We start from the raw sequence: 13,100 nt of genomic DNA, 5'->3' as shown, positions 1-13,100 counted from the left end.
TAAAACAAAGGCAAACTAAGAGGACAGCTAGATCAGGAGTGGAACCATAGAAATGAAGATCACATGGAGGGTTAGCAACAGGGGAGTGGGAGAAGGAGAAGGGGGGAGAAGGTACAGACAATAAGTAGCATAGATGGTAGTTAGAAAATAGATAGGGGGAGGGCAAGAATAGTAGCGGAGATATAGAATCCAAAGAACTTGAGACACGTGGTCATAAACTAAAGGGGGGAACGGTGGGGAAGGGGGTGTGCAGGGTGGAGGGGAATGAAGGGGGGGAATAAAACAACTGTAATGGCATAATCAATAAAATATATTTTCAAAAAATTTTAAAAAACACACAACAAAGAATACTCTACCAGCAAAGCTATCATTTAGAAGTGAAGGTCACATCAAGAGCTTACAGAAAAAGAAAAAGGCATCACCACCAAAACAGTCTTATTAAGAACTGTTAAAGGATCTTCTTTAAGGAGAAGAATAAAGATAAAAATATGAATAAAATGTCAATGAATACATATCTATCAATAATTACTTTAAATGAAAATGGATTAAATGCTCCATTCAAAAACATATGGTGGCCAAGCAAAAAATAAAACAAGACCATTATATGTACTGCCTACATCAGACACACTTCAGATCAAAAGACACATACAGAGTCAAGGAAATGAAAAAGATATTTCATGAATATGGAAAGAAACAAACCAAAAAACACCAATACTTACACCAAATGAAACAGACTTTAAAACAAAGGCTATATAACAAGAGAGAAAGAATGACCAAGCAATTTTACTTCTGGGTATTTATCTGAAGAAACTCAAAACACTAAAATCAAAAAATATATGCACCCTAATGTTCATTGCATTCACTGCAGTACTATTTATAAGTTATGATATGGAAGCAATCTAAGTGTCCATTATAGATAAATGGATAAAGAAGTGATACGTACATACAACAGAATGAATACTCACCAAAAAATAATGAAAACTTGCCATCTGACACAACATGAATGGACCTAAAGGGTATTATACTAAGTGAAATAATTGAGACAGAAAAGACAAATGCCCTGTGATATCATTTATGTGTGGAATCTATAAAACAAAATAAACGAAAAAAGCAGAATACAGACAGACACATAGATATAGAGAATTAAATAAATTATGGTTGCCAGAGTGGAGGAGGGTTAGGGAGCTGGGTGAAAAGGGTGAAGGGATTAAAATGTAGAAATTGGTAGTTATGGAACAGACTGGGTTATAAAGTACAGCAAAGGAAATACAGTCAATAACATTGTAATAACTATGTATGGTGTTAGATTTGTACCAGATTTATTGGGGTAATCACCTTGTAAGTTATATAATGTCTAATCACTATGTTGTACACCTAAAACTAACATACTATTGTACATCAACTGTAATGAAAAATTAAAATAAAATCTTAAGGTATAATCCAACCAAAATGGTATAAAACTATAAATCAATTACATTGGAAAAAACAGGTGTATGCTAAAAACAAACAGGTGTATGTTAAACAACATGTTCCTAAATAACCAATGGGTTAAGGAGAAAATCAATAAATATCTACCAATAAATGAAAATGGAAATATAACATCCAACAATCCATGGAACACAGTAAAAGCAGTTCTGAAAGGAAATTCATAGCAATACAGGCCTACCTCAAGAAACAAGAAATATTTGAATAAATAGTCTTATCTTATATCAGTAGGAACTAGAAAAAGAACAAAGAAAGCTCAAAGTTAGTAGAAGGAAGTAAATTAAATAAAGATCATAATGAAAATAAATGAAATGGAGATATAGAGTAAAAATTAAAAGATCAATGAAACTAAGAGCTGCTTCTTTTTAAATATAAACAAAATGTGTAAACCTTTTATTAACTCATCAAAAAAAGGAAAATAAATAAAATCAGAAATTACAACCAACATCACAGAGATACATAGGATCGTTAAATGAATACTAAGAACTATATACCAACAAATGAGACAACCTAGAAGATACTGATAAATTGCTAAAAACATACAACTTTCCAAGCACAAATCAGGAAGAAACAATTTGAGCAGACCAATTACTATAACAAAACTTAATCAGTAATCAAAATCTTCCAACAAACAAAAGTCCAGGACCAGATGGCTTCACAGTTGAATTATACCAAATATTTTTTCATTTTTATGTTTTTAAAATATTTTATTTATTTATTTCCAGAGAGAGGGGAGGGAAGACGAGAGGGTGAGAAACACTGATGTGAGAGAGAAACATCAATCCGCTGCCTCTTCTACATGCCCCATTAGGGGACCTGGCCCAGGCTTGTGCCCTGACTGGGAATCAAACCAGCAACCTTTCGCTTTGCAGGACAAAGCCCAACCTGGTCAGGGCCCAAATGTTTTTTAAAAATTATTAACTATCCTTCTCAAAAGATTTCAAAAATTGAAGAAGAAATATTTCCGACTTCCGCCAAGATGGAGGCATAGGTGGAGACACCATGCTTTCTCACACAACCAAGTTTAGAGACAACTAAATATTAGCAACAGAAAACACAGCCAGAACACAGAAAATTGAACTGTTCGGAAGTCTGATAACAACAAATTCTTCAGCCTGACCGGTAAGAGGGGTGAAACCAGCAGCTGAAGGAGCGGGGTTGCACAGGAAAACTCCGTCAGACGGACTCGGGCGTGCAGAATCCAGGCGCAGGATTGGACCTGGTGGGCAACTCAGAGAGCAACTGCGGGGAAACAGCGAGGGAGCAGGGCTGCGGGTTGACTGTGGTCGTGCATTCGTGGGTGGATAGACAAGTGAGGGAGTGGGCGATTGGATGGGAGCCAGCAGGCCCCAGTGGCGAGCAGCAGCGGCGGAGGGCTCCACCATTTCCCCGCTCTGACCCTGCCTCCACATGCACCGTCATAACCCAGTGACCTGGGAGTCCAAGGCTCCGCTCCTCAGACTTAACAGGCGCGAACAGACCAAAAATGGCTCAAGAAGATCTCAAAGCCCCAGAGCCTATAAATCTAAGCCATGAAGAAATAGCAAAGCTCTCATATGCACAGTTTAAAACACTAGTGATCAGGATCCTCACAGAACTGGTTGATTATAGCTACAAATTAGAGAAACATATGAAGGCGAAACTAATTGAAATGAATGGAAATGCACAGGAAACCAATAGCGATGAAAAAGAAACTGGGACTCAGATCAATGGAGTGGACCAGAAGAAAGCAAATAATGGCCAAACAGAAAAGAGTAAAAAAGGAAGAATTCAAAAAAATGAGGAGAGGCTTAGGAACCTCCAGGACATCTTTAAACGCTCCAACATCCGAATTATAGGGGTACCAGAAGGGGGAAAGGAACAGCCATCAGTGGAAAACTTATTTGAACAAATAATAAAGGAGAATTTCCCCAATCTGGCAAAGGAAATAGACTTCCAGGAAATCCAGGAAGCTCAGAGAGTCCCAAAGAAGTTGGACCCAAGAAGAAACACACCAAGGCACATCATCATTACATTAGCCAAAATTAAAATGAAGGAGAGAATCCTAGAAGCAGCAAGAGCTAAGGGGACAGTCACCTACAAAGGAGTCCCCATCAGACTGTCAGCGGATTTCTCAAAAGACACCTTACAGGCAAGAAGGGGCTGGAAAGAGGTATTCCAAGTCATGAAAGCCAAAGACCTACAACCAAGATTGCTCTATCCAGCAAAACTTGCATTTAGAATAGAAGGCCAGATAAAGTGCTTCTCAGATAAGATCAAATTCAAGGAGTTCATCATCACCAAGCCCTTGTTATATGAAATGTTAAAGGGACTTATCTAAGAAAAAGAAGTTAAAAAAACATGAACAGTGAAAGGACAGCAAACTCACAGTTATTAACAACCACATCTAAAACAAAAGCAAACTAAAAGGACAGCTAGATCAGGAGTGGAAACATAGAAATGAAGATCTCAAGGAGGGTTAGCAACAGGGGAGTGGGAGGAGGAGAAGGGGGGGAGAAGGTACGGAAAATAAGTAGCATAGACAGTAGATAGAAAATAGATGGGGGGGCAAGAATAGTATGGGAAATATAGAATCTAAAGAACTTGAGACACATGGTCATAAACTAAAGGGGGGGTAATTTTGGGGACGGGGGTAGAGTGTAGGGGAATGAAGGGGGGAATAGGACAACTGTAATGGCATAATCAATAAAAAAGTTAATTTAAAAAAAAAGAAATATTTCCAACTCATTCTTATGAGGTTGGCATTACTCTGATACCAAAAGAAAGACCACAAAAAAGCAAAATCACAGGCAAATATCCCTGATGAACACAAATGCAAAAATTCTCAAATATTAGCAGATCAAATTCAGCAACATAGTAAAAGGATCATACACTATGATCAAATGGGATTTATTCCAGGGATGCGAAAATGATTCAATGTCTGCAATACCAATCATATCTGCGTATCAACCAGTGTAATAACATTAACAAAAGAAAGGATGAAAACCATGTGATCATTTTAATTGATGCAGAAAAAGCATTTGGAAAAACTCGGCATCTATTTATCATTAAAATTCAACATAGCAGAAATAGAGGGAACATATCTCAACATAATAAAGGTCATATAATGACAAGCCCACAGCCAGCATTATTTCAATGGTGAAAAGCTAAAGATGTTTCCCCTAAAATCAGGAATAAGATAAGGGATGCCCACTCTCACCACTTTTATTAAACATATGGGTATTACTGAAAGTCCTAGCCACAGCAATCAGACAACAAAAGAAAATAAAATGCACCCAAATTGGAAAGGAAGAGGTAAAACTGTCACAGATGACATGACACTCTATGTAAAAGACTCAAAAGCCTCCTGAAAAAACTATTACAGTAAATGAATTCAGTCAAGTTGCAGCATACAAAATTAACAAACAGAAATCAGTGGCACTTCTATACATTAATAATGAATTATCGGAAGCAAAAAGTAAGAAAATAACTCCATTTACAATTTCATATAAAAAAACAACTTTGGATTAAATTTAACCAAGGAGGAAAAGACCTATGCTCTGAAAACTGTGAGTCACCGAAGAAAGAAAATGAAGACAACACAAATGGAAGGGCATACCAGGCTCACGGACTGGAAGAACAAATAGCAGTGAAATATCCATACTACCCAAGCAATCTACATAATAATCATAAATAATCCTAAAATTTATATGGAACCATGGAGTCCATAAGCAACCCTGAGAAAGAATATTGAAGATACAACTCTCCTTGATTTCAAGCTCAACTACAAAACAATATGATACTGGCACAATGGAACAGAATAGACCAGAAATTAATGCATACGTATATGGACAATTAGTCTACAACAAAAAAAGGCAGCAATATACAGTGGGGGAAAAGACAGTCTCTTTAATAAATGGAGTTGGCAAAACTATACAGATGAATGCAAAAAAAATAAAGCTGGATCACTTTATTGCACCATATACAAAAATAAACTCAAAATAGACTTAAATGTAATAGCTGCAACTATTAAACTCCTAGAAAAAAACACAGGTAGTAAGCTCTTTGAGAGGAAAGGAAGAGGAAAGAGAACTCTTAAGAGTCTCCCACATTAAACTCCTTCATCTTCATCACCATCACCATCATCCTGACAGTCCCTAGCACTGGCAAATAAACTGAAGAATATACACTGAGGCTACACCCACAGTGTTTACATCATTTGGTTTACTCCCACACAGGCTCCCTACATAGGTCACTAACTAAAAAGCAGCATACACAGGAAAGTCTCCACATCTCCCCTGAAAGAGTCACATCCAGAAATCATTCTGTAGGAACTAACTAGTGCAAAGCAGAGAAGTGCACCAACCAGAGCTAACCTTCCTTTATGCCCTACCTCCCAACCTGAGGTAATCAAATTATAGCATTTGTCACTGTAATAATTGTTTCTTTACATGTCTGCCTATTCCCCACCTAATTAGAGATTGTGCCTTCAAGAACAGAGGCATGTCTTAGTCATCTTGAGATCATCAACGTAGTACAATACCTGACATATGGTAGTCAATAATTGTTCCAAGAATGGAAGATTGGATTAATATTCTAGATATAAATTCCAACCATACAGTTTAAATGCCTTTGTCTGCAAAAGACCTTTTTTTTTAAACATTCTGTACACTAAATATATTGTAAAACCCATTTTTTCTTTCTTAGGAGAGGTTTTAATCTGTAATTAAATACCTATATATCTAATCACCTTGTATATACAATCTTTAGGGAAATGGCTATGTAAAACATAATGTGCTCTAGTGAGACCAATAACTACATAGAACCTAGGTAACCTGGTTCTGGCTATTACCAGTGATTCTGGAGATAAGTCTTCCCTGGTTTTCAGTTTCCTCATGTATAAAAGTAAAAGAATTAAAAACAATCACTAAGCATCCTTCAAATGTTCAGTATTATGGAAATCTTTAATCTATGAAGATTTCTTCATTAATGAATAAGCAAAAGGTGGGAGGCATGTCACATGCTGGGTAGTCCTAACATTTTGGTACCTCTTTGCTAAAGGTCAAACTAACTTATCCTATCAACATTTATTCAGTACTTCAACTTTATAAACAAAATTAGATAAGCATAGAAAGAAAGAATCTCCTTTTGAAATCAGCAAGTTGATTTTTCAATTCTAATAACTGAACACCTGAAGCAAGCATTTAATCACACAACACAGGCACTGACATAATAAATAAACTATAAGCTTACCTGCCAGGAAACTGCTCCCAAAATAGCTGTTGCTAGAAGACTAAAAAAAACTAACTGCTCTGAAATTAAGCAAAAATGTCGCATCCCTTTGGATGCCATGATTCTGTCAAGGCTGTTGTTATCTACCCTGTGGGTAAAATATACTTTATGGCAGTCATTTAATTTAGTATGGAATCCCCAAAGAGTTAAAAGAAATATAATATGGCAAATCAACCAGAAAATTCCAAAAATGGAAAAGCCTGGTATTACAAAATACCAGAGATGAGTGTCTTTAAGTTTAAATGCTGAAAGAATAAAAAATGTAAGCTCGATCATTCCAGTAAAAATGACTGAAAGTCTTCTGCAAATTCTTCCGCGGTACAAAAAAGGTTTCCACCTCTCAGTAACTGAAAGTCCACTAAAATAAATGTCAAGGAAAGGATCAGTTATCAGGCAAGTAAAAAAACATGCAAAAGCAACTGGATTTTGGGGCATTTCCGATGAAGAGAAAAATAATAAGACTACAAAAATAACTAAGTTTGAAATGGCTAGGAAAGACTTCATTCTCAGGTCAATAATCAGCATGGCCAAAGCTATAACAAGTAAAATGACACTGAGAGACTTCTCCACCAACATAGTTGTGCTGGCAATGGCAAATCCAAGAAGTTCCAAAAATTCAACTGTGGTTAGTAAAATGGGTCGATGGCGAACATAACCAGAAATTCTCTCCACCAAAGCACATAACATCCTTAATACTATAGAAGTTAGAAGCAAATATTTGGTTGATTCTTCTTTCACATCATTTTTAAAGAGTGAATTATCAAGAAAGCATAGGAGGCCAAGCAAGAATCCAAACCAAAGATTGGAGAGACTTAAACTTGCTGCTTCCATTGAAAAATAGTAATACAGTATGCTGGCAATTCCAAGAACAAAAAGACCAAGAATAAAAATGACCAAAAGTAAAGAATTTGCTGTTTTTTCCCATCTTACATAAAGACCTAAGCATATAGCAACCAGTAAATTAATTCTGGCTAAATAGCCAAGATAACGCACTGAAGAATGCATGTTCACTTCTCGGTTTACTTCTTCGAGTCTTGTCATTGCTAAATAGAGACAATGACTAAAGCAATAACGCAGTGATTTACACATGTAATCTGGCAATTTGGACTTTCTCCCCACGTTACAAAAATTAACTCCTTATATTTCATCCAGCAAATGCCATGTATCCGTAACTCCTACTTCAGCATTTTCTCTGGTAGAATTTTTGTTTAGTGATCTAAAAAGAAGAAAACATATTTCAACATTAATTTTATATAGCTTTCACATGTAGCTTCTTCATACAAAATAATAATAAATAAGTGAGAAATAAAGTTTCTTAATGTAATTGTCTCTGGCTTAAATATTCAGTTTATCCAAACTAAAAAGGCTGTGCTCTCTGCTCATCATATGCAAGGACTGTATGACTAAATGATGACTAATGAAACTTTTTTCCAGAGGTGGTGAGGAATTTGCCTAATTCATCCTTACTCCAATATCTTGTTTTTCAACAACATGCAAGTATGAGATATTCAACTTACATCGTAGCAGATGGATTTAGCATAATGTAATGCTATTCAGATCTTAAGTAGAATGAGGGACTTCATCATTACCTCTAATTTGAAAAGCACCCTATCCAATAATAGCAATCATCACTACCTGCCTAAAATCCATCAGGGGTGTCCAACCTGCGGGCCACATGCAGCCCAGAATGGCTGTGAAGGTAGCCCAATACAAGACTATAAATTTACTTAAAACATTTTTGTGATTGTGTGTGACAATGTATTTAACATGTGGCCCAAGACAACTCCTCTTCTTCCAGTGTGGTGCAGAGATGCCAAAAGGTTGGACATCCCTGCATATACATGGCAACTTTAAAATGCTGTAAAACCTTAGTCTTTACATTGTTTACCTAATAAAATGTTCTAAAAGCAAAGTTTAACTGTATTAAAGTTACTTAGTCCCTATAGTTGACCCATAATTCTTCATCTACTTTACCTCTACTAAATTATTTTATCAAACCTACTTTCCAAATCTAAGTACCACCTATGTAGTAAACCAATTCCTGACCTTCCTAGTCAAAACTGAAAAGTGGGAATGTTGACCCAGCTATTGTAAATTAAAAACTTAATTTTATTTTTGAAAAGTTACCACAACAATTATTTGTTAAAGGAGCAGATAATTATTTCAATCTTAAGTGCCCCACAAGTTGCACTGAAAGCATGACAATGGTAAAAAAAAAAAAAAAAAAAAAAAAGGCTTAACTACCTACTAGGTAATTCTTCAATTTTTCTAGCATACTGTTTCAGAAGTGATCCATGCAATGACTCATGGTCACACTGAATATCCATGGAGAACTCAACCAGTTAAAAAATTCAAAAAGTAACTAGTTTATGATGACATTATTTATATTTTCTTTATAGCAGGACCCTACAAAGAAAAAGACTCAACAAAAACATTAACGTGGAATAAACCTGTAATTACCCATTTGACTGAAGAATAATGTCACCAGGTGACAGACAACCTTATGGTTTCTAAGAGGTTCCAAGCATTATTACTAATTCTACTTCTACATATTCAGCAAGATTTTTTATAGCTAATTCTATTTAATTAAGTATTTTAACTGATTTTCTTCAATTATATTTTCATTCAATAATTTCTTTCTTAAGATATCACATACCTCTACAGAAAATATATTCCACTGATATATATTTTTTAAATAATTTTTAAAAATATTTTATTTATTTATCTTTAGAGGGGAAGGGAAGGAGAGAGGGAGAGAAACATCAATGTATGGTTGCCTTTCGTGCGTCCCCTGCTGGGAACTGGCCTGCAGGGAACTGGCCTGCAACCCCAGTATGTGCCCTGACTGGGAATCGAACCGAAATTGTCTGGTTCTCCGGCCCACGCTCAATCCACTGAGCTACACCAGCCAGGGCTGCCATTGATATATTTTTGTTTTATCTTTTTAAATAAGTATGAGAAACAGATAAAACAGAGAGTACTGCATTTTTTAACATCAACTTTGTGTGTAATATAATCATTCAGCAAATATGTTGAAATATATATCCTCAAAGAGTCAATGGTTACAGTTTGGGCTCTGGTGACTGAACACTGCTAGAGGAAAAATAAATCATACACTAGGCTAAATGGTTGCCATTCAACCACGAACATCCTTCTATGTTTCCCTGATCAATACTCTCTCCATGAGCATCCAAACCTCTCTTCCCTATCCTCAATCTCTGACAACCACTGCCCACTGCATTCTCACCAGATGACTTTGCCTCCAATAAAATAATCAGAAGGGGAGTTCACTTAAGTTTCCAACACCACAAACCCACCTCTACCTACATCTCCTGATACAAGGCAAGGGTGTCCCTTTCCCATTTGAGGTAAAATTTTTAGACATCCTATGTATCCATTCTCCTCTGCTTTTCCAGTGAACACTCTTTCCTCTCTCTTCAAACTCCCACTCTTCTCTTATCTATTTACTCTTATCTATATGTGCAAAGCTCTTTCCAAAAACAATCTCAGTCATCCCATCTCCTCTTCCAAGTTCAATCTTCTGTACCTTTAACAGCTGATATTTGATCGCTTTACTTTTCACACCTTGAAACTGTGATTTTCACCCCACAAAAATAAATGTTCTGCCAAGTTCTGAAATGGCCTGTAAATTCCTAAATCCAATGGGCACTTTTCACTCTTAACGCTGTGCATTCTTTGAACAACCTTTGACCCTGTTGCCTCTTTCATTCTAAAACCTGTCTTTCCTTTAGCTTCCAAACAGCAGTCTCCAGATTTACTTCCTTATTTATTGATCTCTCTTTCTCAGTCTCCTTGCAGGCTGTTCATTCTCAATACAAACTTTGGACATTCAATCCCAAGCTTAGGATTTTCTCCTACTATATATTTTCTATAAGCAATCTCATCTATTTCCATGTCTTCAATTATTATCTGCCCCAAAATATACATATACATTAATCTACCTGATAGAAATAAAAGCACTGGCGTGGTTCTATGTTGTTAACAGAAGTAAAAATTCAGATTAAAAACAGTATAGGACATCAATATAATGAAATATATGCAGCCACTCTTAGGGGCCAAAATCAACATGGGAGAATATTACTTTTAAGTGCTAATTTAGTCTTTTGCCCATTATGACGTTCTTCAAACAACAATTAGCCTATATCAGAGAGTAAAACAACAAAGCACTACAATCATTTTCAATCGGTCAGCCATCATTGGAAAATTACTTGAGAGGCAGATAAAAATTGAGCACAAGAGTCAATCTGCACATGGGAAAACTTAATAACTGCCAGAATTTGCCTTTTAAAAATGGTATACCACACCTCCCCACCTATATTAATCTTCATCAAGTACTGACCGCTCTTCTTCCTATACACCTTTTAAATGTTTCTACTTTCCAAGGTCATAATCCAAATTTTGGTCACAGGCAACTCATGCTTGACATCTCCAAGAAATGTCCTTTTGTAAACTAAAATTTTTCATATCACTCTATGTAAAACCCTCCAAAGACTTTCCATCACCCTTAGTAATAAAGTCTAAACTCCTTAAAATGCCTTACAAGGCTCTCTGCATTGGACGTGAATAAACTCTCCTGCCTCACCTTCCTCCTGAATTTTGTATTTCATCTGTACTGACCTTTCACTTCCTTCAGTGCTATCCCCTCTCCAGGTGCACTCCCCTCCTCCCTGGCCCACACCTACTCTCTGAGGTCTTATCTTAAATCATTTTCTTAGGAAGACCATCCCTGACCCAAGTACATGATCCCTGTACTTCCTCTACTATAGGAAAATACAGATTATCACTTGTCTCCATTTCCCACTAGATAACATTGTCTCTGAAAATTTGTCAATACTATATGCCCAGAGTCTAGCACAAAGTCTGACACCAAGTAGGTATTTAAATACTTGTTGAAGAAATAAAAACTAATCCAGAAACAATTATATTTAATAACAATGCCAATTACTGAACATTTATTAATACACAAAAATAATAAACAAGTTGCCAAATATCCCACAGCTAGCTAGTAGAGCTAAGGACTTTCATGAGCTTCTGGATTGTTTCTTTCCGCCTTACTCCAGCCTTCATTTTCATCTAAATCAATCAATAAGTTATCTCCCATGCCCTACCTTCTAGGGAATGGCTCAGTAGGGAGTCCAGGACACACCTAAAACGTGTACCATCCTTCAACCAAGATACTGTATTTCCGCCCCATCTAGGGGAAGTGTCAAAAACTTAAAGAACCATACTGAGCAGCTAGAGTCGGGGAATTCCAGTGCTTCGGTTCTATAAACTCATATAACTCTCTGGGCCTATTTCATAAAAGGAGAATGCTGCCTTGAATATACATCCCTCAGCAACAGGGTAGCGGTAGTCATTCTTCTTGTATTCCGCCTCCTTCTAGCAAGATACGGGAGGCCGGAGGAGCCTGGCAGTTCTCAATCACCGCTCTACTTTGGGAGAAGGCGACTACAACTGGACGCCCAGCTGAGTGAGAAAAAGCTGGGTGATACTATTAGACTTTTCATCCTGCACCTAGCCCCTTCTCCCCTGCTCCCACTTATCCCACTGGCACTCCTGCTCCAGCCTCGGGAAGACGCCTGGGCGGTGCTGGGGGTCGGCACCACGCGGAGCCCGGTGGGGTGTCCGTGCCCAGGTCTCGCCGCCCAGCGGTTTACCCTCTCACCCCCTACCTGACTCAGCCGCTGCTACCAACGCTCTCTCAACCTTCGCAGTCATCTCTGGGGGCAACACAGTAAAGGGTGGCCCAAGAAACTGTGCCTATGATTCGGAACGGGTGCGGGGGAAGAATCGAGTGCCCGAGGCCGGACACACTAGAACAGACCGGCCTCTTTTAGAAACTTATCCTGTAACTGGCCCCAACAGAGCCGCCATGTTCCCGCCACCGAATCCGCGGTGTTACGGAACGCCGCGGGGGTCAAACTGCGCAGCGCGCTTCCTTTTTTTTTTTTTTTTTTTTCCCCTCCCCACCCCGCCCCGCCCCCACCCCAAGACCTGCCCTTTCTGGCAAACCCTGGGTGCTGCAGGCATCTCCGGTGAACCAGGCCCAGGGCGAGCATTACCCACCGAGGGCTGAGCGCGACCTTTCTCCTCCACAGTCCTGAAATCAGCTGCAGAAAACGGAGCGAGAAGACCACGAAGAATCTTACTGATCGTATCCATGAAGCATCTGGAACTGGGGGGGCGGGATAGCCACAAGTGGATTGAAAATACTGCAGGAGGCGTTGCTGCTCTGTAATACCTTTGGAATAAGATGTGGCTTGGTGTACATTGACCAGATAAAGCCCAAACTCCTTAGGCTCACCTTCAAAGCCCTTCTTCCC

At 37.9% G+C, this 13,100-nt stretch overlaps 1 protein-coding gene across 2 annotated transcripts in view; it reads right to left on the bottom strand.

Annotated features, from left to right (window-relative positions):
• The window catches only part of TMEM168 (transmembrane protein 168), a 73,478-nt gene extending 60,799 nt beyond the window's left edge, over nucleotides 1–12,679 (bottom strand). The window contains exons 1-2 of one of the 2 annotated variants that reach the window (XM_053662946.1): nucleotides 12,450–12,679; nucleotides 6,718–7,972 (exon numbers count right to left, since the gene is read on the bottom strand). In XM_053662946.1, the coding sequence (XP_053518921.1) occupies nucleotides 6,718–7,845 (1,128 nt within the window). In that variant the 5' untranslated portion in view covers nucleotides 7,846–7,972; nucleotides 12,450–12,679. The remainder of the gene's footprint in view (nucleotides 1–6,717; nucleotides 7,973–12,449) is intronic. The other variant, XM_053662947.1, reaches the window with a different exon arrangement.
• Between the last annotated feature and the right edge of the window lie 421 nt (nucleotides 12,680–13,100).

The sequence above is a fragment of the Artibeus jamaicensis genome, unplaced genomic scaffold (assembly GCF_021234435.1).
Source record: "Artibeus jamaicensis isolate MK-2021 breed Jamaican fruit bat unplaced genomic scaffold, CSHL_Jam_final contig_311, whole genome shotgun sequence".
Lineage (NCBI taxonomy): Eukaryota > Metazoa > Chordata > Mammalia > Chiroptera > Phyllostomidae > Artibeus > Artibeus jamaicensis.
The sequence above is the reverse complement of the archived record's forward strand: the minus strand, read 5'-3'. Positions and strand labels throughout refer to the sequence as shown.